The sequence below is a fragment of the Diabrotica virgifera genome, chromosome 3 (assembly GCF_917563875.1).
Source record: "Diabrotica virgifera virgifera chromosome 3, PGI_DIABVI_V3a".
In the NCBI taxonomy this organism is placed as follows: Eukaryota; Metazoa; Arthropoda; class Insecta; order Coleoptera; family Chrysomelidae; genus Diabrotica; species Diabrotica virgifera.
Genome location: NC_065445.1, coordinates 91,159,267 through 91,181,709, shown reverse-complemented (window position 1 = coordinate 91,181,709; position 22,443 = coordinate 91,159,267). Strand labels below are relative to the sequence as shown.

At 32.2% G+C, this 22,443-nt stretch overlaps 1 protein-coding gene across 1 annotated transcript in view; it reads right to left on the bottom strand.

The window, feature by feature from the left end:
• Positions 1-21,641, bottom strand: part of LOC114329976 (titin) — a 100,660-nt gene extending 79,019 nt beyond the window's left edge. The window contains exon 1 of the mRNA XM_028279271.2: positions 11,970-21,641. Coding sequence (XP_028135072.2) covers positions 11,970-21,393 — 9,424 coding nt within the window. The 5' untranslated portion in view covers positions 21,394-21,641. The remainder of the gene's footprint in view (positions 1-11,969) is intronic.
• Positions 21,642-22,443: the final 802 nt, after the last annotated feature.

Below are 22,443 nucleotides of genomic sequence, written 5' to 3'. Positions count from 1 at the left end.
AGTTACGCTCAAAATAAAGTTGGCCATCTTTTTTTTTTGGTAAAAAAATCATGAAAATCTCCCCGTGTTTAGCTCCCCAAATAAAATTAATCGCTACCGCTGTACAAACAATTTACTTACTTATCTATTTTTTATATGATCTGTCAGTCTCACCGGTTTAAAGTGCTTATTTTTGAAAGGGTTATAGTTAAAAAAGCTTGAACGGGTCACTAATCACGAGTGTATGCAAATTTTGAACAGCCATATCTTAACCAATTTTTGTCTTGTGGAAAAACAAAATGAAACTAGCATATTTATAATAGCAAAACCTACATTTTTTTACTCTTTAAGATTTTTCTTATCACTAATACTTTTTAAGTTATTTTGAAAAAAGGAAATTTTTCAAAAATTTTTAGAAAATTTTTTTTTACTATAAAACCAAATTTTTTTTAAAAATAAGCACTTCAAACCAATTAAACTTATAGATCATATAAACAATATACATACCATTAAAATAAATGGTAAAGCGGTAACGATTAATTTTATTTAGGGTGCTAAATAGAGGGAGATTTTCACAATTTTTTTTTTACCAAAAAAAGGGGCTAACTTTTTTTTTCAGTGTAACTCGTTTATTTTTGGTGCTAGAAACTTTTGTAAAAAACAAATATAAAGCTTTTTTTAGATGCTTTAAAAATGTGAATAAGCTTTTCCCGCAAAGTGCTTAATTTTTCGGTGATTTTGCGTTGACTTATTCGATTTGGAATTAGACGAATAAGAACGTATTTTTCATGAACTACAACTTTGCTTTTTCTCAATTTATATACTTTACTGATACACCATTTTTTTATTTTTTTATAAGCTACACTTTTGCTAAGAATATTTTTTTCGATAAAATATTTACTTTTTGAGTTATTTGCGAAAAACGGTCTGAAAACGTAGTTTTTTTGTCGAAACATCAACATTTTCAATAGGGCTTTTCATTCACAGTCATTTGTTTCGAGATCCTGTCATATGTCGTATAATCCGTGTATATTAATATTATACACAGATTATACAACAAATGACAGAAGCTCGAAACAAATGACAATCGATGAAAATCCCTATTGCGAATAACTCGAAAAGTATTGACTTACGTAAAAAACTTTATAGAACTAAAGTTGCTTATAATCGGTTAATTTATCCATTTCCGGGCTTATTTTAAAGACGCGTTTTTCACCCCCGAGAAGGGGTGCTGTCACCCCCCAAGTAAAAGCAACCAACGGGACAAATTCAACTTTGAAGCGGAGGGTAAGTAGAACCTAAATCCAAATTTTCATGCAATTCGGAGTTGCCCCTGAAAATAACACTCCAAAACGGTCATTTATTGGGCTAATTAGCGACAAATTAAATAGATTACATTACAAATAAGTTTATTAAATTTTGTGGTACTTATTAATGTCTTTCAAAAAATCTATAATATTGTTAAAGTTACAGTCTGCACCTAGAGCTTCTAAAAGTGTTGTTGGTATCTTGTTGTTTGTTATTTCATTGATTATTATAGAGGGGACATTTACATAGTATGTGTTTTATTGTTAGTGTTGTATTACAAATTTCACACCAGGGTGATTCGTATTTTACGTATGTGCTAATCGTGTAATTATTTCTGTGTAATTATTTTGCCACGGACTGATGAGATAATATTACATGAAATAATCTTATGAATTGCACTATCAAATGTTGAAGTTTGATACAGGTGATAACTTGTTCATTGCCAGGGAAAATTTGTTATGAAGAAATTCTGGTCCTGAATATAGATGAAATGATCGAAGAATTAGAAAACAACCTAAACACGTAAAATTTTAAATGAAGTAGGTATAGTATTTTATAACAAAGACGATCAGAAATACACAATGTAGGCGAGCGGTTTACCCCTCAAAAGACGCTTAGTAACAAATAATATTGTTCTGAAACTATTTATTTGTGGCATTTTTGTAATTAACTATTCTAATTGGGAAGTAAGCCACAATTTAACTTGAAAAAATAATTTTATTAACGTTTCGACTTCCACTTGGGACGTCGTTGTCAAAATACAAAATATTAATAAATTAAACAAAAATATTGTTGCTTAGTAAAAAATTCTTCTAATAATTTAATTTAATCTGTAGAAGCATTTATATCGGCAATTTTCAGACAAATATTATAATATAAATTTTAAAGTAGAACACTTTAAAATGATATTGCCAATATTTATGAGTTGCGTTTCTGGGACGAATTTATTGAAAGATAGTTCATTCGATTACATGAAATCGACTTTAACTCAAGAATATCCATCACAAAAAAAATCATAGCATGTGATCTGTCTTTAAAAAGACAACCACATGCAACGGTGACAGTAAAATTCTCGTGTAAGTGATTCCACAGTAAATCACGAGGAAAAAACCTCGTGATACTATCCCGACATTGTAAGTATTTGGTCTTACATTTAGTTTACTCTCAAAACTAACACCAAATTCTGACTTTATATGTATGTTATTTTAAATTATAAATAATATTAATAATACGTAGATATACAAACAATACTAAAATAAAAATATGTACTATCCTCGATATGTTATTAACTTACTAATCGTGGTATTTTATTTCTATTCACTTCGTCTTTTAGTATGGGTATCCACATGATGCTGCATTCTACTGAGGAATTTGCGACACAATTGGTTTCATGTAGCACAATTAGAGCCGCTTCTTTGATTTTTCTCTTTTTAGTATCTGTTTCTTTCAGGGCTATACTTGAATCTCTCCACTGAACTCTATGGTCATTATCTCATGCGTTTTAATTAACAATGATTAGTAAGTCAATAACATATCGAGGATAGTACATATTTTATATTTTAGTATTATTTATATATCTATGTATTATTATTTATAATTTAAAATAACATAATATATAAAGTCAGAATTTGGTGTTAGTTTTGAGAGTAAACTAAATGTAAGACCAAATACTTACAATGTCGGGATAGTATCACCAGGTCTTTTCCTCGTGATGTACTATGGAATCACTAACACGAGAATTTTATTGTCACCGTTGCATGTGGTTGTATTTTTAAAGACAGATCACATGCTATGATTTTTTTTGTGATGGATATTCTTGAGTTAAAGCTGATTTCATGTAATCGAATGAACTATCTTTCAATAAAGTCGTCCCAGGAACGCAACTCATAAATATTGGCAATATCATTTTAAAGTGTTCTACTTTAAAAAGTATAATATTATAATATTTGTCTGAATTGCCGATATAAATGATTCAGATTAAATTAAATTATTAGAAGAATTTTTTACAAAGCAACAACATTTTTGTTTATTTTATTAATATTTTGTATTTTGACAACGACGTCCGAAGTGGAGTCGAAACGTTTATAAAATTATTTTTTCAAGTTAAATTGTGGCTTACTTCCCAATTAGAATAGTTAATAACAAAAATGCCACAAATAAATAGCTTCAGAACAATGTTATTTGTTACTAAGCGTCTTTTGAGGGGTAAACCGCTCGCCTACATTGTGTATTTCTGATCGTCTTTGTTATAAAATACTATACTTCATTTTAAATTTTACGTTTTTAGGTTGTTTTTCAATTCTTCGATAATTTCATATATATTCAGGACCAGTATTTCTTCATAACCCTGGCAATGCACAAGTTATCACCTGTATCAAACTTCAACATTTGATAGTGCAATTCATAAGATTATTTCATATAATATTATATTATCAGTCCGTGGCAAAATGCATCGCACAAAAATAATTACACGATTAGCACATACACATTTATTTGCTTGGTATTCGTTTAATTTGATGACGTATCTATTTGCTTTTAGTATTATTTTTATAAAGATGCGTTTGTAATCCAGCACAGAGAAATGAATGTTTTACCTACTTCGAGGAGCCAAGAAATAATATCTAATAACGCGCCTCAAACTCGTTTATACAAGGTTAACGCATGATTATTTAATTAAAAAGTGCGAATCACCGCGGTGTGAAATTTGTAATACAACACTAACAATAAAACACATACTATGTAAATGACCCCTCTATAATAATCAATGAAATAACAAATAACATGATACCAACAACAGTTTTAGGAGCTCTAGGTGCAGACTGTAACTTTCAACAATATTCTAGCTAGATACATAATAGACCGGAATGGGACGTTTCATCGCCAGCGGTTCATCGCTGCCTTTTCGATGCCGCCGATTCATCGCCAGTCCATTTCATCGCCGTCCGTTTCATCGCCAGTTATTCAGTTGATTTTGTATTATGGGAGATAACTCGACACGACGTTTAAATTCAGTTCAAAACTTATGTCAATTAAACAGATAAAAAATATTATTATATTTACTGTTCTATTTCTACTTCCCCTAAATTTTATACTAAATAGTACTAAATTTGTAGTGTTAGGTTGGGTTAGGTCAATTCCTAGAATTTCTAATTTATTAAAAATAAATAAAAAAATGTAACTGTCGAAAATTGGTCGGAAATTCGGAAATAAATCAGCTAGCGATTAACTGACTGGCGATGAATCGGCCGGCGATGAATTGGCGGCGATGAACTGGCGGCGATGAAACGTCCTAGACCCATAATAGACATATTCTTAACAAATAACTTAATATGTACAAAAAAGCAATTTCACCGAATTGCTTCGGAATAATCTTCTTTAGGTGTCTCTCATCGAAATACACACTTTTCTCTCTTGGTAATTTTTCGAAAAATGCTTCCTTTTCGAGTTATTTGCAATGTTTTGTTGAAAAAATGACTTAATTAGTGAAAAGTTAAAAAGTATTAGTTGAAAACCTTATGTAAAAGTACGAATTATTTGACAAGGATAAGTGGTTTCTATATTGCTGAAAACATGAATCCAAATATTTAGTAATACTTATGCACTGCACTGTAAATGTGTACAGAGGGTACGGAGATATAAGCACGCAGTCCATAGAAATATTTTTATAGTTTAAGTTTAAATTTAAAACTTTCTTTTTAAGCTAGATAGAAACCGCTTATCCTTGTTAAAATATTCTTACTTGTACTTACCGATAACGGCAAACTCAATCTAAAACCGATATAGGTACAGGGGCTGGAATATATGGCTTAAAACCAAGGACGGAAGTCCGGGTATGTCTAGGGACATATGCGACCGTATTTCAAGCCGAAGTAGCTGCTATACAAAGGTGCGCTATGGAACTAATCAGTCGAAATCTAGATAACGACTCCATCGTTATCTATTCGGATAGTCAAGCGGCTCTGAAGGCTCTCAGTACGGTACAGGTCGATTCATGGCTGGTATGGAACTGTTTGAATGTCCTCTCTCAGGTGGGAAGTCGAAACAGATTGACACTTGCCTGGGTGCCGGGACATAAGGGTCATGGTGGCAACGAGAAGGCCGATGAATTGGCCCGAGAAGGCGCATCTACGCCACTGGTTGGTCCGGAACCCGTCTTTGGAATCGCAAATACGATAAAAAGAGCAGCTATACAAAAATGGGCGCAACAGAAGTCTCTTGAATGGTGGAACAACTCCCCAGGACAGAGGCAGGCCAAACAGTTCATCAAAGGACATTCGGCTAAATTTACAACAGACTTACTTTCGCGCAGTCGAAGCACTGTCAGAATGATAGTGGGTCTGCTGACTGGACACTGTAGACTCAATAGACACTTGAGTCTCATAGGCCTGACAGAAGAGGACACCTGTCGGTTCTGTCTGGAAGAAGAGGAAACCGCTCTACACGTTCTGTGTCATTGCGAAAGTCTCGCACGAGTGCGGTTTCTAGAACTCGGTGAGGAAAAACCGGAAGCACCAGGCTACATGAAAAGGCCACTATCAAGGCTGTTAAGTCTCATTAAGAGGACTAAGCTAGATGAAGTGCATTAAAAGAAAGAGGAAACACAATAGATCTACTAAGGTCGCAGTGTATCAGGCTTTATTGGCCGCCCCATTTTCTACATTCTACATTCTACTTGTACTTGAAAGGGTTAAAGATTATCAAGCTTTTCGTAGAATTGTAATTCATTCAGTAGTTTTTTAGAAAAAACATCCCAAAAATCACTAATTAAAGCATTTTTCAACAAACAATTGCAAATATCTCATGAGCATCAAGTTAGCTAAACACCTATCACAAATCGATTCGAAAGTAGGTGGATAATTTGCCGCTAATTAGTCGTTAATTAGTTGTGAAAATACCGATTTTGTCGTTTCTTTTTTTTTTATTTTTTTAGGTGCTTTGCTAACTTGATATAAAGTTAGCAAAGCACACCTCCGAAAAATGACTTTAGAGCGTTCGTAGGAGAATCGGAATAGGATTAGTTTTTGCCGCTAATTAGTCGCTAATTAGTTGTGAAAAAATTAATTTTCTAAATTAATTTTTTTTTGTTTTTTTGGGTGCTTTGCTAACTCGATATAAAGTTGGCGAAGCACGCCGCTATAAAATGATTTCAGAGTTTTCGTAAGGGAATGAGAATAAAATGAGAATTTGCCGCTAATTAGTCGCTAATTATTTGTGAAGGAATTTTATTCAGAAAAAAATTTTTTTTTTGTTTTTCACGGTGCTCCGCTTACTCGATATAAAGTTGGCAAAGCACGACTCCATACAATCATTTTAGGGTTTCCGTAGAAGAATAGCAATGGAATAAGAAATTTATGTATGAAATACCTTCACAACTAATTAGCGATTAATTAGCGGCAAATTCTGATTCTATTTTCATTCTTTTACGCAAACACTAAAATCAGTTTAGGGAGGCGAGCCAACTTTATATCAAGTTAGCGAAGCACCCAAAAAAACAAAAAAAAAATTAATTTAGAAAATTCATTTCTTCACAACTAATTAGCGACTAATTAGCGGCAAATTCATATTATGTTTTCATTCTTTTACGAAACCCATAAAATCATTTTATGGGGGCGTGCTTTGCCAACTTTATATCAAGTTAGCAAAGCATCCAAAAAAACGAAAAAAAAATTCATTTAAAAAATTCATTTTTTCACGACTAATTAGCGGCAAATTCTCATTCTATTCTCTTTTTTTCACGAAAACCCTTAAATCATTTGATTGAGGCGTGCTTTGCCAACTTTATATCAAGTTAGCAAAACACCCAAAAAAACAAAAAAAAATTAATTAAAAAAATTATTTTTTTCAGAACTAATTAGTGACTAATTAGCGGCAAATTCTCATTCTATTCCCATTTTTCTACGAACGCTCGAAAGTCATTTTTTGCAGGTGTGCTTTGCTAACCTTATATCAAGTTAGCAAAGCACCTAAAAAAATAAAAAATAAAAATAAACGACAAAATCGGTATTCTCACAACTAATTCACGACTAATTAGCGGCAAATTTTTTTTCTATTCCTATTCTTCTACGAAAACCCTAAAATGATTTTTCGGAGGTGTGCTTGCCAACTTTATATCAAGTTAGCAAAGCACCCGAAAAAACAAAAAAAAATTAATTTAGAAAAATAATTTCTTCACAACTAAGTAGCGACTAATTAGCGGCAAATTCTGATCCTATTTCCATGCTTTTTCATAAAAACCCAAATCATTTTATGGATGCATGCTTTGCGAACTTTATATCAAGTCAGCAAAGAACCGTCAAAAACGAAAAAACGACAAAATTGGTATTCTCACAACTAATGCACGACTAATTAGCAAAGAATTCTTATTACATTGCTATTCTTCTACGGAAACCCTAAAATGATTGTATGGAGTCGTGCTCTGCCAACTTTATATCGAGTAAGCGGAGCACCGTGAAAAACAAAAAAAAAATTTTTCTGAATAAAATTCCTTCACAAATAATTAGCGACTAATCAGCGGCAAATTCTCATTTTATTCTCATTCCCCTACAAAAACTCTGAAATCATTTTATAGCGGCGTGCTTCGCCAACTTTATATCGAGTTAGCAAAGCAGCCAAAAAAACAAAACAAAAATTAATTTAGAAAATTCATTTCTTCACAACTAATTAGCGACAAATTCTCATTCAATTTTTATTCTTTCACGAAATCCCTAAAATCATTTTATGGAAGCGTGCTTTGCCAACTTTATATCAAGTTACCAAAGCACCTAAAAAACAAAAAAAAAATTCATTTAGAAAATTCATTCCTTCACAACTAATTAGCGACTAATTAGCGGCAAATTCTCATTCTATTTTTATTCTTTCACGAAATCCCTAAAATCATTTTATGGAAGCGTGCTTTGCCAACTTTATATCAAGTTACCAAAGCACCCAAAAAAACAAAAAAAAATTAATTAAAAAAATTAATTTCTTTACAATTAATTAGCGACTAATTAGCGGCAAATTCTCATTCTATTCCCATTCTTCTACGAACGCTCGAAAGTCATTTTTTGGAGTTGTGCTTTGCTAACCTTATATCAATTTAGCAGAGCACCTAAAAAAATAAAAAAAAAATAAATAAACGACAAAATCGGTATTCTTACAACTTATTCACGACTAATTAGCGGCAAATTTTTTTTCTATTTCCATTCTTTTACGATAACCCTAAAATGATTTTTCGGAGGTGTGCTTGCCAACTTTGTATCAAGTTAACAAAGCACCCAAAAAAACAAAAACAAAATTAATTTAGAAAATCAATTTGTTCACAACTAATTGGCGACTAATTAGCGGCAAATTCTGATCCTATTTTCATGCTACTACAAAAAAACCTAAATCATTTTATGGATGCGTGCTTTGCGAACTTTATATCAAGTCAGCAAAGAACCGTCAAAAACAAAAAAACGACAAAATTGGTGTGTTCACAACTAATGCACGACTAATTAGCAACGAATTCTTATTCCATTGCTATTCTTCTCCGGAAACCCTAGAATGATTGTATGGAGTCGTGCTTTGCCAACTTTATATCGAGTAAGCGGAGCACCGTGAAAAACAAAAAAAAAAATTTTGTGAATAAAATTCCTTTACAAATAATTAGCGACTAATTAGCGGCAAATTCTCATTTTATTCTCATTCCCTTATGAAAACTCTGAAATCATTTTATAGCGGCGTGCTTCGCCAACTTTATATCGAGTTAGCAAAGCACCCAAAAAAACAAAAAAAAATTAATTTAGAAAATTCATTTCTTCACAACTAATTAGCGGCAAATTCTCATTCTATTTTCATTCTTTTACGAAATCCCTAAAATCATTTTATGGAAGCGTGCTTTGCCAACTTTATATCAAGTTAGCAAAGCACCCAAAAAAACAAAAAAAAATTAATTTAGAAAATTAATTTTTTCACAACTAATTAGCGACTAATTAGCGGCAAAAACTAATCCTATTCCGATTCTCCTACGAACGCTCTAAAGTCATTTTTCGGAGGTGTTCTTTGCTAACTTTATATCAAGTTAGCAAAGCACCTAAAAAAATAAAAAAAAAGAGAAACGACAAAATCGGTATTTTCACAACTAATTAACGACTAATTAGCGGCAAATTATCCACCTACTTTCGAATCGATTTGTGATAGGTGTTTAGCTAACTTGATGCTCATAAATATCTCGAAAAGGAAGCATTTTTAAAAAGCGTTTATTTAGCGAAACCATCAGCGAATAGCGGACCAGCGCGAGTAGAGGGGATAGCACTGGTGACTGTATTATGTTCCCTCACTGACCAACTGTTTGCTGACGGTTTCTGACTAGTTTGACTGTTTGCTAGAACAATTGAAAAATCGTGAAAATCGCCCCCTAATTAGCAACCCAAATCAAATTAATCGTTACCACTTCACAAGTTACTTTACTTATGTATTGTTTATATTATGATCTGTAAGTTTCATCGGTTTAAAGTGGTTATTTTTGAAAGGGTTTCAATGAGTCACTACATAATCACGAGTGTATACAAATTTTGAACAGCCATATTAACCAATTTTTGTCTTACAGAAAAAAAATCCACAACATTCACAGAAGCAAAACTTTCACTATTTTACTCTTTAAGATTTTTGGTATCACTAATAATTTTTTAGGTTAAGTTAATTTTGAAAAAAAGGTATTTTTTTCAAAATTAAGAAAAAATACGTGAAAACAATTTTTTTGCAAAAAATAATCACTTTGAACCTATATAACTTACAGATCATATATAAATAATTCATAAGTAAAGTAACTTGTGAAGTGGTAACGTTAATATCATTTGGGATGCTTATGATGGGATGATTTTCACGATTTTTTTATCAAAAAAAGGGACCAACTTTATTTGCTTACTTTTGATGCTAAAAACTTAAAAAAAAAACAAAAATAAAGCTTTTTTGATATAAGTTTTCCCCGAAAAGTGCTAATTTTTAGGTTATTTCACGTGGAAATATTTCATTTGGAATTTGACGAATAAGAACCTACTTTTCATTAGCTACAACTCTGCTTCTATTGGGTCTACAAACTTCATACACATGTTCACTTTTTTATAAAATATATTTTTGCTAAGAATATTTTTTACAATTAAATTCTTACTTTTTGAGTTATTTGCGAAACACCGTCTAAAAACGTGGTGTTTTGTTGAAAAACGAACATATTCACTCGAAAAGTATTGACTTTTCTCTGAGTGAAAAAACTCTATAGAACAAAAGTTGCTTTAGTCCAGGCTGTATCGTCGCCCCCGTTAGATAAATTATTCCGATTCGATTTTTTTGCACAAACTTACTCAAAAAGAGGTCCTTATAACAAAACCACAGGGTGCCAGGCGGTACCGTAGTAAAAAAATTGTTTAAACAACTTTTTTAAAAAATTCACAAAAATAATTTTTCACTTCGAACAAACTTTTTTTAGATCATTTGGGACATTCTGGATTTTTCTCTAAAATTGATTGTTGTCGAGTTATACGCGATTTAAAATTTGAAAAACGCGAAAACAGCCATTTTCAAGGCTTTAACAAGGTTAAAAATTATTATTATGAAAGTGAGGAAGTGACCAAATCAAAGTTTAAAGTCCTCCCTACGAGATATTTTGTGAGAAATCTCCCTGAGAAATTTGTGTCATTATTGTATTACTAAGCGGTTATTTTTAATTATCAACAATAAGCGCTAAACGCGTATTAAGCGGCCGTCAATGGTGAATGAGAAAGAGATGCTTCATTCCGCCCGTCCAATGGTGCATCTCACTCGCACTCGCATTGACGGCCGCCTCAATACTCTCTTAGCGCTCATTGTTAATAATTAAAAATAACAGCTTAGTAATACAATAATGACAAAAATTTCTTCAGAATCTTGTAAGAGGGGTTTTAAACTTTGATTTGGTGACTTTCTGACTTTCATAATAATAATTTTTAACAGAGTTATTAAGCGTTGAAAATGGTGATTTTCGCATTTTTAAAATTTTAAATTGCGTATAACTCGACAACAATACATTTTAGAGAAAAATCACAAGAGACCTTTTCTGCTCCGAATGACCCAAATGATCTAAAAAATTTGTCCGAAGAAAAAAAATTGTTTTTGTGAATTTGTTTAAAAAAATTGTTTAAACAATTTTTCGACCACGGTAAGTACCGCCTGGCACCCTGTGGATTTGTTATAAGGACCTCTTTTTGAGTAAGTTTGTGCAAAAAAATTGGAATAATTGGAATTATAATACATAATACGGCCCTAATAATGATACAGCCTGGACTATTATTAGAATTAGTTTGTTTATCCACTTCCGGACTTTTTTGATCGTATGTTTTTTCACAACCGAGAAGGTGTGGTACTCATCCCCAGGGCAAAAGCACACATCGGTACAATATCATTTTTTTTTCTTTGACATGTGCTATGTGTATGCCAAATTTCATGGCAATCCAAGCGCTTCTTTAAAAATCGAAGCAAAAACCGTGAGTAAATCGACTGTTGTAATATTAATTAATTAATTAATATTTTAAAACATCTCAATCACGTTTATGTTAAAATAGAAATGTTAGTACATATTTAATTTCATCATTTCTGTGGTACCTATCATTCAGATAAAAAAGGTAATATGTACTATAAGTATAAAATCGTTAACTACGCCTATAAGAATATTTATTATAAGTTTTACTTACCCTTATGTAGTCTCAGATGAGCGGAGAAATCATCAACATTCGAGAAATTATGCGAACACTGAGGGCATTTATACGGCTTGTCAACATCGTGTTCCTTTCTATGCTTGAGTAATTTATAATAAGAAGGTACTACCACCAAACATATCTTGCACTTGAAAATCGGTTTGTACTGCATCAATTTGCTGTTGGAGTATTTGAATTTGTATTCTGCATATTCTTCAGGAATCCATTCGGCTCGGCTTTCAGTATCGCTGTCTTCATCGTCGACTCTATCTCTTCTTGGGCTTGGTGCTGTAACGTTAAGATCGGGAGTACTAGGCCTTTGGAATATCGACTCTTCCGTCTTACAATTATTTTCTTCCGACAAGTTTTTAGCAGGTATTTCTTTTTTCATCCATACTTTACTGAACATTTCTATGATTGTCGGCTGTTTCCAGGGGGATTTCTTTTCTTCCGGAGAATCTGATTCTGCAGGCTTTACAGCAGAAGTACTCGGCTTAACCATATCGAGACTGTTAGATCTACGTACACGGCGAGGAGATGACAAAGCTTGTCGAGGAGTGATCGGTCTAGGAGGGGTATCTGGCACACGAGGAGTTTCTATGACCGACCAAAGCTTTTTAGGTTTGCCGTGATCGTCGATGTAAGGCACCAGCAATTTGCGGCGCTTCGAAGATAATTCTTGACAGGGCATTTCGCCACCTTCTGGACTGCTGTGTTCTTTAACATCAGTTACTGGATTTTCTTTTTCGATACTTACAGGCTTATCCTTGACTATTTCTTCTTCTCCGTCGGGATATACCAGAATCTCAGAGAATAGGCGATCTTGTTTTAAAATTTTTATTTTAGATAATTGCTCCTGAGAATATGATGAATCGCCCTCAAGCAGTGTAGGTTTTTGTTCTACAGCACTTACAGATGATTCAGGAATTTCAATTATCTCATTTTCTGTTACAGAAGTGACAGGAACTGGATTCCTACCACTTCTAAGTATTGAACTTTTTTGTGAGTTACTTGTAGCAGAAGAATTAATTGGTGTAGAAGATATTAGTTCTATGTTTGACGTTTTCTGTTTGACGTTCTCAGGAATTCCAATTACCTCATTTTCTGTTACAGAAGTGAGAGGAACTGGATTCCTACCACTTCTAAGTATTGAACTTTTTTGTGAGTTACTTGTCGCAGAAGAATTAATTAGTGTAGAAGATATTAGTTCTATTTTTGACGTTTTCTGTTTGACATTCTCAGGAATTTCAATTATCTCATTTTCTGTTACAGAAGTGAGAGGAACTGGATTCCTACCACTTCTAAGTATTGAACTTTTTTGTGAGTTACTTGTCGCAGAAGAATTAATTGGTGTAGAAGATATTAGTTCTATGTTTGACGTTTTCTTGTCTCTACATTCGAAAAGCGGCGTTTCGAAATCGTTCAATTTTGGGACACTTTTGTGTCTTAAAGGCGTAACTTCCGGTTCAGACTCATCGAAATCAAAGACAGTAATATCGTTTTTCTTAGAGTCGATATTTTCGCCTTCTTTATCATCACCAATGACAATAGATGCCATATGTCTACTTACAAGTGTACTTCTATAACTTCTTCGTGTCCTGTTGACTAACTCTGGTTTCTTGTGTTTATCTGTTTTCTTCGTTTGGTTTGTAACATCTGACTGAAAACTAGTCTCACCTGTTATCATAACGTCATCTTCTTGCGTCGACTCGACTAATACCTCTTCAGTCTTACACTCATTTTTGCTATCTTCTAATTGTTCCATTTCTGTCTTAGGGGGGTTATTTTCTTTCGATTCAGATTCACCTGATGTGTTCACTTCATTTTTGGCGTTCCGTAATTTTTGTTTCAGGGCTTCTTTCGTCTGCATCATTTTCTTCTTAGCAGCTAGAAAAGCTTCCCTCTTAATCCTTACAGGTTTTGTAATTTTTTTCTTTTGTGTCTTGAGTGTTATTTTCTTTTGTTTAATTTTCTTCCTTATAATGTTAGATTCCTCTTTAAATAGTGTGTTTCGAATTTCTTGTATGATTCTTTCAATAATATCGTTGTTGTCCCAGTCTACAGATCTTTTTTTATTGAAAGAAGGTGATTTCTTTGTTCTGGAACTTCTTTTAAGAACATTCTTATTTTTTGAATTCTGTAACTTTGTCTTGATTTGTTTTAGTACTGTTTGTTTTGATTTGTTGGACATTTTTTTCAACTTCGACTTGTCCATGACGTCAGTCTTTAAATTTTTCTTTTTGGTAGCTCCTTTATTACCTGTAAATGCTTTGGATAGCTTTGTCTTGCTTTTAATAATATTTATACTCTTTTCCGAAACCCCTTTCTTTGTGGCAATTTTGTGTCCTTTGGTCAGTCTTGACTTTTTAGTATCTTCTTTAACTACATGAGTACTATCAATCTCGTTTACATTTTGAGATCTCAGTACTCTAGTTTTGCTTTCCTTTGTGTCTTCAATGTGATTTAAAGTGATTTCGGAAGCATCTTGTTGTTGTTTAGGTCTAGGTTCACTGTGTATTAAAGCCACCACCTTCTCCACTGTAGGTTGGGCAATATTTACTGCTCTTTTCTTTTCGACTTGATTTAAACTTGACCGTAAAGTTTTCAATGGAGTGTTGATCTGCTTTTTGTTTCTCTTTTCAGGTACAATCATTATGACATCCAGATCTTCTTGTGTTTTCTGTAGGGGCTTCTTTTTATTGGCAGTATTTTTATCTGAGGTCTTTTCACTTAATTTCAAATCCATCTGTAAATTTTTGATTTCTCTTCCTGTCATTTTTGGTTTTTTTGTTTTTTGTTCTTGACCTGCTTCTGTTAAATCCAATTCTAACTCGTTAGGCACCTTAAATGAACGACCTCTTTTTTTCTTTACTTCTACATTCTTGTCTGGCTGTGCCAATTTATTTTCTTCTTGTTCATCAGATTTTATAACAATAACTTCATCAAGTACAGGAGTCTCGATTTGTCTTCTTCCCATTTCTTCCAATTTTAATTCGGTAGGCACCTTAAATGGACGACCTCTTTTTTTCTTTACTTCTGCACCCTTACCTGACTTTCCCATTTTATTTTCCTCTTTTTCATCAGATTTTATAATAATAACTTCATCAAGTAAAGGAGTCTCGATTTGTTTTCTTCTCATTTCTTCCAATTTTAATTCGCTAGACACCTTAAATGGACGACCCCTTTTTTTCTTTACTTCTGCACTCTTGCCTGACTGTACCAAGTTATTTTCTTCTTTTTCATCAGATTTTATAACAATATCTTCAACAAGTAAAGGAGTCACAATTTGTTTTCTTACCTGCCCTATTTTTTTCTTTGGTTGTTCAATGTTTTGTTCTTGTCGGGTGACAACTCTATTATCACAAACTAATTTGTCGTCCAAGATAACAGCAGTTTGATCCCTATTTGATTTATTAGTATTTGTTTTTAAGCTATCTCTTTTATTTTTCTTGATATCTACAGATTCCATAGATTGTGACATGTCATTTTTATCATCAGTTATTCCTTGGCATGACTGGACTTCCAAAACAGTTGTTTCATCTTTGCTACCTTCTACCATTACTTTCTTAGGTCGACCAGACCTTCTCTTGATTTTCTCATTTTCGTTACTCTCTACAATTATATTTTCAGCTATTGCATGCTTTGTATTCTTAACATTAGATATTTCTAGTGTTTGTATTTGAATATTTGAATTTTCAGTTTCACTTAAAATATCTTCTGCTTGATCTTGCGTTTTCGCTAATATTGAACTTCTGGTAGGTTTTTTGTTAACAATTTTTTGTACATTTGTAGATTCTACTTGTATATCATCTAAAGTAATTTCGGTCTGTCTTTTTGGTCTGCCACGTTTTTTCTTAACTATATCAATTTCTGATGAATTCACAATTTTGTTTTCGTCACCAAATTCTGTTACTTGTGAATTGTCAAATACTGTAATTTCAATAGGTTCATTTGTTGAGTTATATGTCTTATCCAATTCTTCTCTATTTTCATCATCAATGATTTCTTGTTTAAGCAACATTTCTGTATCTAAAGTTTTGGTCGAAGTATTATCTAATGATATTTTCTTTTGTCTACCTCTTTTCCTTTTGATACTATCTGTTTTGTTTGTTTGTTGAGATTTGGTTTCATGATCATCCTTTTCTTCTTCTATTTCTACTACAGTAACTTGTGTTTCATCCAAAGTCAAATCTAGAAGTAGTTTCTTTGATCTACTTCGTGTTTTGTTTAAATAATCTTCATTTAGCTGAGATTTTTCATTTATGTCCTTGATAATTTCTTCCTTTATTTGTTTCGTTGCTATTTTTTGTTTTTTGCTTTCTGTAGGCTCAGGTATATGACAATACATAGTGTCATTGGGGCCTTTTTCTCCAGTTGCTGCATTTAACTGTTCTTTGTCTAAAACAGCTTCCCCTTGCTGTTTTTTAGGTCTGCCAGCTTTTCTCTTTACTTCACCAGTTGTTTCTGATACTGCGTTATCAGCTTTATCAAGAGTAACTTCTTGTGTACTCACTTCGAAGTTCATTCCCAAAGTTGGTGTTTTATCTAATTTTATTTCTAAGGGATTCCTCCTTGGCCTGCCTCTTCTCTTTTTGATCTCTATATTATGCTTTTTATTCTGTAATTTTATACTAGTTTTTTTAATATTTGCTGCAATCTTCGAACCAATAGTTTTCTTTATGGAGAGTGCCTTCTGCTTTTTAATGAGCTTATTTTTTATATCGTTTCCTGTATTTCCATTTTCATGAACTGGACTATCTCCACTTTCATTGGTGCTTACTTTTGATTCACTAGGACCTGTTGGTTTTATTACTTCTGAATCGTTGAACTCTTTTTGGTTGATCTTGAATGCTTCCTCTGGTGCTTTTAATTTTGAAATACTTCGTCTAGAGTTCAATATAACATTAGATTCAGAAATAATTTTTAGATCTGCAGTTGGAGCAACTTTAGCTGACTTTTTAATTGGACGTAGTAGATTTCTTGTTAATTTCTTCTTATATAATTTAAAATTAATTTTCTGTTTCATTTTGTCTTTCTTTTGTAGAGGAACCAGGCTGGATTTTGTTTTGGTTTGAATTGTAGAATCATTTTTGCTGGAAGAAATAGCAGAATGTGCCTTTGTCTGATCCAAATTTTCTGATTGCTCTTGAGAAACGTTTGAAGTGGATGTATTAGGAATATTTCTAAGAGAAACTGTTGTTTCTGTTTTCTTCTCAGATTTTGAAGGGTTGCTTTTTGGAACATTTGTTTTTTGAATTTTTACCCCTGAAGAACAATCTTTTGATTTTACGTTATCACTTGTATCAAAAATTGTATTTGATTGAGGATCAGACAATATTTTATTATTGGTATCTTTTTGAGGAGTTTTTAATTTTTTTGTAATAGTTTGAGAACTATCAGAGGCGCTAGATGCAGTTTTAGGAGGAGTTCTGACAGAATAAACAATAAGACTTGCTTGACTAGTTATTTGAGAATCAGCAGTTTGTTTTTTCTTCAATTTGGGTGACTGTTTTTTTGTTGAAAGATTTGTAGACTTCAATAACTGTTTCTTAGAGGCCAACTTTTTAAACTTATGTACAATTTTCTTTACTAATGGTCTTTTAGATGTAGAAGTACTATCAGATTTTGAGATTTCTTTATTTATGGAAACATCAGAGTCTGTCACTTCTTTGGTAATTGTTTTAAATGTAATTGACTTGGATGGTTTCTTTATCGATTTTTTAGTTATCACTTTCTTTTGTTTGGTTGGTGAATTAGTTTTGCATTTAAGTATATTTCTTCCATATTTTTTAATAGTCTTTTTGGAATTGGTAGATGTGTCCTCTGATTCTAAGATTTTAGATTTGATATTTGTGTTAGGGTCCTGTTTAATGTTTCTATCAGAAGCTATAGATTTGTTGTTGGTTAAGTTTTCTTGAGCTCCTACTGCCTTAACTTTTGAATCTTCCACCTGATTTGATGCATTTTTGGACTCTATAGGAACTGTACTTGATCTTAATATTTTCTGATCAGATTGTTCGGTTGATTTTGATGTAGGACTATTTTCTGAAATTTGTTTTTGAGCTTCTGTCTTCTGTTGCACACTACCACCTTCTAACTCTGTATCTTTGGTTTTATCCTTTGTTGATGTTGTTTTTGTTTTGGAATCTTTTCTTGTAGCTTTTTCAATGGTTTTCAATTTATCAATATCTGTTCTGGATATATTTAACTCTAGATTTGCAGGTTTAGTATTTTTATCAACTGTATCATCAGACCTTAATTGTCGACGTTCTTGTAAAGATACAACTGTTTGCGGGGTCACATCACTTGAGTAAAATCGGCCAACGGCAACAGTTGTTAAAGCAGTTGTGTTTTCATGTGTAGGCTGTGACTCTGGTTCTGTATGAATAGACATGTCAGTAACAATATGTTTTGTTGGACCTTTTGTAATTTCTTCAAGGCTAGTTATATTTTGATTTTGAATGTGATTGATGGTTTCTTTCTCAGCGATCTTTTTCTGAGATAACTCCACTGTTGGCTGTCTTGACATTGGCTGTACAACTGCAATATTCTTTGTTTTAGTACCAGTTGATGTATTACCTGTTTTAGTAACAGTTGGTGTTCCTTGTACTTTACTGAGTATATCAACAGAAATACTTTCTACATTATCTTCTTTGTTTTTAGATTTCAATGACGAAGCGACTGTATCCTCAACAGTATCATTCCCTGTTTTAGGAGAATGCGTCTTAGACTTTCCATTAGTTTTGTTAAGTTCGTCAATAGCAACAGGTTTTGCATTATTTGCTTTTTTATGTGGTGAATCTGACCTTAGTTGTCTAACATGAGATTGTTCTTGAGAAGCATTTTTAAGTTCTTGTTTTTTAGTTGGTGTTGTCTTAGTACTACTTTGGAATTCAACATCAATAACTTCTATATTGTCTGCAATTGTTGAAGTTTTTGGTACGTTTTTCCTAATTTTTTCTATAATGGACTCATTGCCTTTATTTTGAGAATCATCAGATCTTAACTGCCTTTGATTTTGTAATTCACATGATGTATTACCAATAACTTCTATATTGTCTGCAATTGTTGAAGTTTTTGGTACGTTTTTCCTAATTTTTTCTATAATGGACTCATTGCCTTTATTTTGAGAATCATCAGATCTTAACTGCCTTTGATTTTGTAATTCACATGATGTATTATCAATAACTTCTATATTGTCTGCAATTGTTGAAGTTTTTGGTACGTTTTTCCTAATTTTTTCTATAATGGACTCATTGCCTTTATTTTGAGTATCATCAGATCTTAACTGCCTTTGATTTTGTAATTCACATGATGTATTATCAATAACTTCTATATTGTCTGCAATTGTTGAAGTTTTTGGTACGTTTTTCCTAATTTTTTCTATAACGGACTCATTGCTTTTATTTTGAGAATCATCAGATCTTAACTGACTTTGATTTTGTAATTCACATGATGTATTGTCAATATTTTTATTTTTTCCATTATTCTGAGAAAAAATGTCAATTAAATTAGTTGAATCGGAATCTTCAATAGTTATAATATTTGAAGCATTTTGTACTTGAGATCCCAAAATTTTACTAGATGTTGGTAATGATTTCTCATTCTTTTTAACAGTATCTCTGACTGCTATATTTTTTTCTGTAACTTTCTGGGTAGTGTTTTTCCGATGTTCATCCTGTTTTGGTGATTTTTCTATAAGTTGCTCCACAGGTTTGACACTGATTCTTCCTATAGATGCACTTGGAACATATTTTTCATTTTTTGCTTGAGATGTTTTTTGACTGCCTATCTCAATTGTTTTTGTAGATTTTTTAGTAGATTCTTGTTTGCTATCCTTTGGTTGGTTTATATCAGATCTCAATAATCTTGGGAAAAAGAGATTTCTTGTGACATTTTTGGTATACATTTTTTGTGATTTCTCTTTGTTTCTTATATCCTCAATAGCATTTTGATCAGCGGTTTTTTCTGTTGATTTTTTTAATTTCAAGATTAATGGTTCAACTTTTGGTGGAGACCTCTCTACTAAAACAACATCATCCTGAGAGTTAGTAACAACGTCTGCAAATAACCTTATATTTTCCGTAGATTTGACAACCTCGTAAATAATGTTTTCTGTACTGTTCTTCAACTTTGATTCTTTTCTTTGTTTTGCTGGTAATTTTTCTAACTTGTTTTCTGGTTTCTGTATTTTTGTTGTTGAATTTTTTGCAACATTCTTTGGTTCAGAAAAAGAACCTTTCTTTTGACCAAGTTCGGATCTTAGTAATCTAGGAGTATTGAAAAATATAGAAGGAATTGCTGAAGGCATTAATGTTCGTCGTTTTTTGGGTTTCTCTACTTTAGTTTTTGGAGCCACTTTTTCTTTATCATTTGATTCACCATCATCTAAATTTATAATAGTTTCGGGTGTAGCAGTAATTTTTTGGGGACTACTCCTCTGTTCGTTTCTGTTTAATCTAGGTGATGACCTAACACATTTAACATCGTCTACAACAATTAAATCTTTGCTAGCGGAAGATATATCAGAATTATCATCAGTGATTAGTATAACATCATTATCAGTTTTACTAGTATCCAAAACAAAATTGGGCATCGGTCCAGTATTTAACAAAACCTCACAGTCCTCATTGGTACTATCTTCATTGATTAAAAATACATCTTCAGTTAATTTAGAATAAATACTGTTATTAGGGTGAGAACTGTTATCAGAAAACGTACCAACGGAAGATATTTTTGTTTTGTTAATACCTTTCTTTTGCTTTTTGGAAGACAGTTGGATATCGGTTCTAGATTTATCAGAAAATAATGTTTGTTTATTAACCTCACTACTACAACTAGGGCGATTCAAACTAACATCCAATTGTTGTTTGAGCTTAGCAAATAAATTCTGAACAGGATTAAATGTTGGTACATTGGTTATAGGGTTTAAAGTTATTGTTCTGTTTGTAAGTACTGATTCAGAAGTTATTTTGGTTAGAGATTCTGGTAAAATCCTAACTGACTCTAGTGAGTCTTTGGAAGTAGTATCTTTTTTATTCATGTTTAACTTTAATTTAATTGCACCTTTCTTTAAAGGTTCTTTTTTAACGGAAGCTCTAATTATATCTGTATTTTTTTTACCAATTCTCCCACTTATGACCTTATTTATATCTTTTTTTCTGGAAACGTTTTTGTTAACCTCCTTAGTATTATTATTGTTTTTAGGCTTTTTAGATTTATTTTCTACTACTAAACAAGGCACGGTATTGCTAGAAAATACTGAAGGCACTGGTTTCAGCCTTAAAACCCCCAAGAATACACATTGAGTTATCTGATTGTCTTCAAAATGAAGATCATTCTCTTTAAGATTATTTATAAAACTTTTAATATTAGTATTTGATTTAACTTGCCTTTGACATTGCTGTGGCCTTTTCTTCATTTTATTCCCTGGAAAATGATTGTGGCATTAATGGATAGCACCAAGCCCTGAACTCCAAAACTTTCACAGAGTTTTTCATAGATGTTTTGGGCGGGGAAAACATGAATTGATATTTACACAAACACTTAGGAACTAAAAATAAGAAAAACAGTAAATTCGCGATATTCAACAAGCACACATGCGTCTTTTAAACAATTAAATCCAAAACACTTGTTGCGCTTCCACCATAACTGATGACATAAAGGAAAATAAAATTTTGGTGGAGGAGACAGGGGGCGCCACCAGTTTAGAAGGAAACATGGCGGTACCGTTTTAGCTAAAATTAAAATTTGGTAAAATTAAGTCTTCGTGTACAGTTAAGCTGATATTTAACTTGTACTACTATTTTATTAATATATATTTTACATTCACATTTATCATTTTTACGATAAGCGTCAATTCTGTTAGAAAAGTCGAATTTTATTGGGTGGATTTCATTGATGACGTCACGTTTGAAATGATAAATATTAATATTAAAAATTGGCCGTGATATATATTTTTTTGTTTTAGGATTTATTAAAGTGGTCTCTTCTTACAGAAATAAAACAGCAATATTAATCCATAAACAAATATACATGCATTTATACATATAATAGCATAATTTATATTTAAGAATGGAAGTAAACACAGATTTGGGTGGATGTAAAAATGGCCTTGAATTAATGTGCGCATTCGCCAGTTTATGTACATAATTTTAATAAGTAACTTTCCCTTCTGGAAAATTTCAAATTAATTGGTAATAAACTGTATATCCCTACTGTTTTAACGCTCAGTTGCTATTAATAACCAAAAGTAAACCATAATAATTGTCTATAGTCTGTATCTAGAACAATATAAAAAAAACTTTTATAGGTATAGATACATAATATACCTATTATACTATCCCTTAATCACTGACATTGGTCCAAGAGCTGTGAGACATTTTTGAGTAGGTATTTTAGGCAACCTGAAAATTTTTCGGGTGACTCTTCCATGATAGCCTAATACAAAAATGCCGGTCTGGCTGGAGGG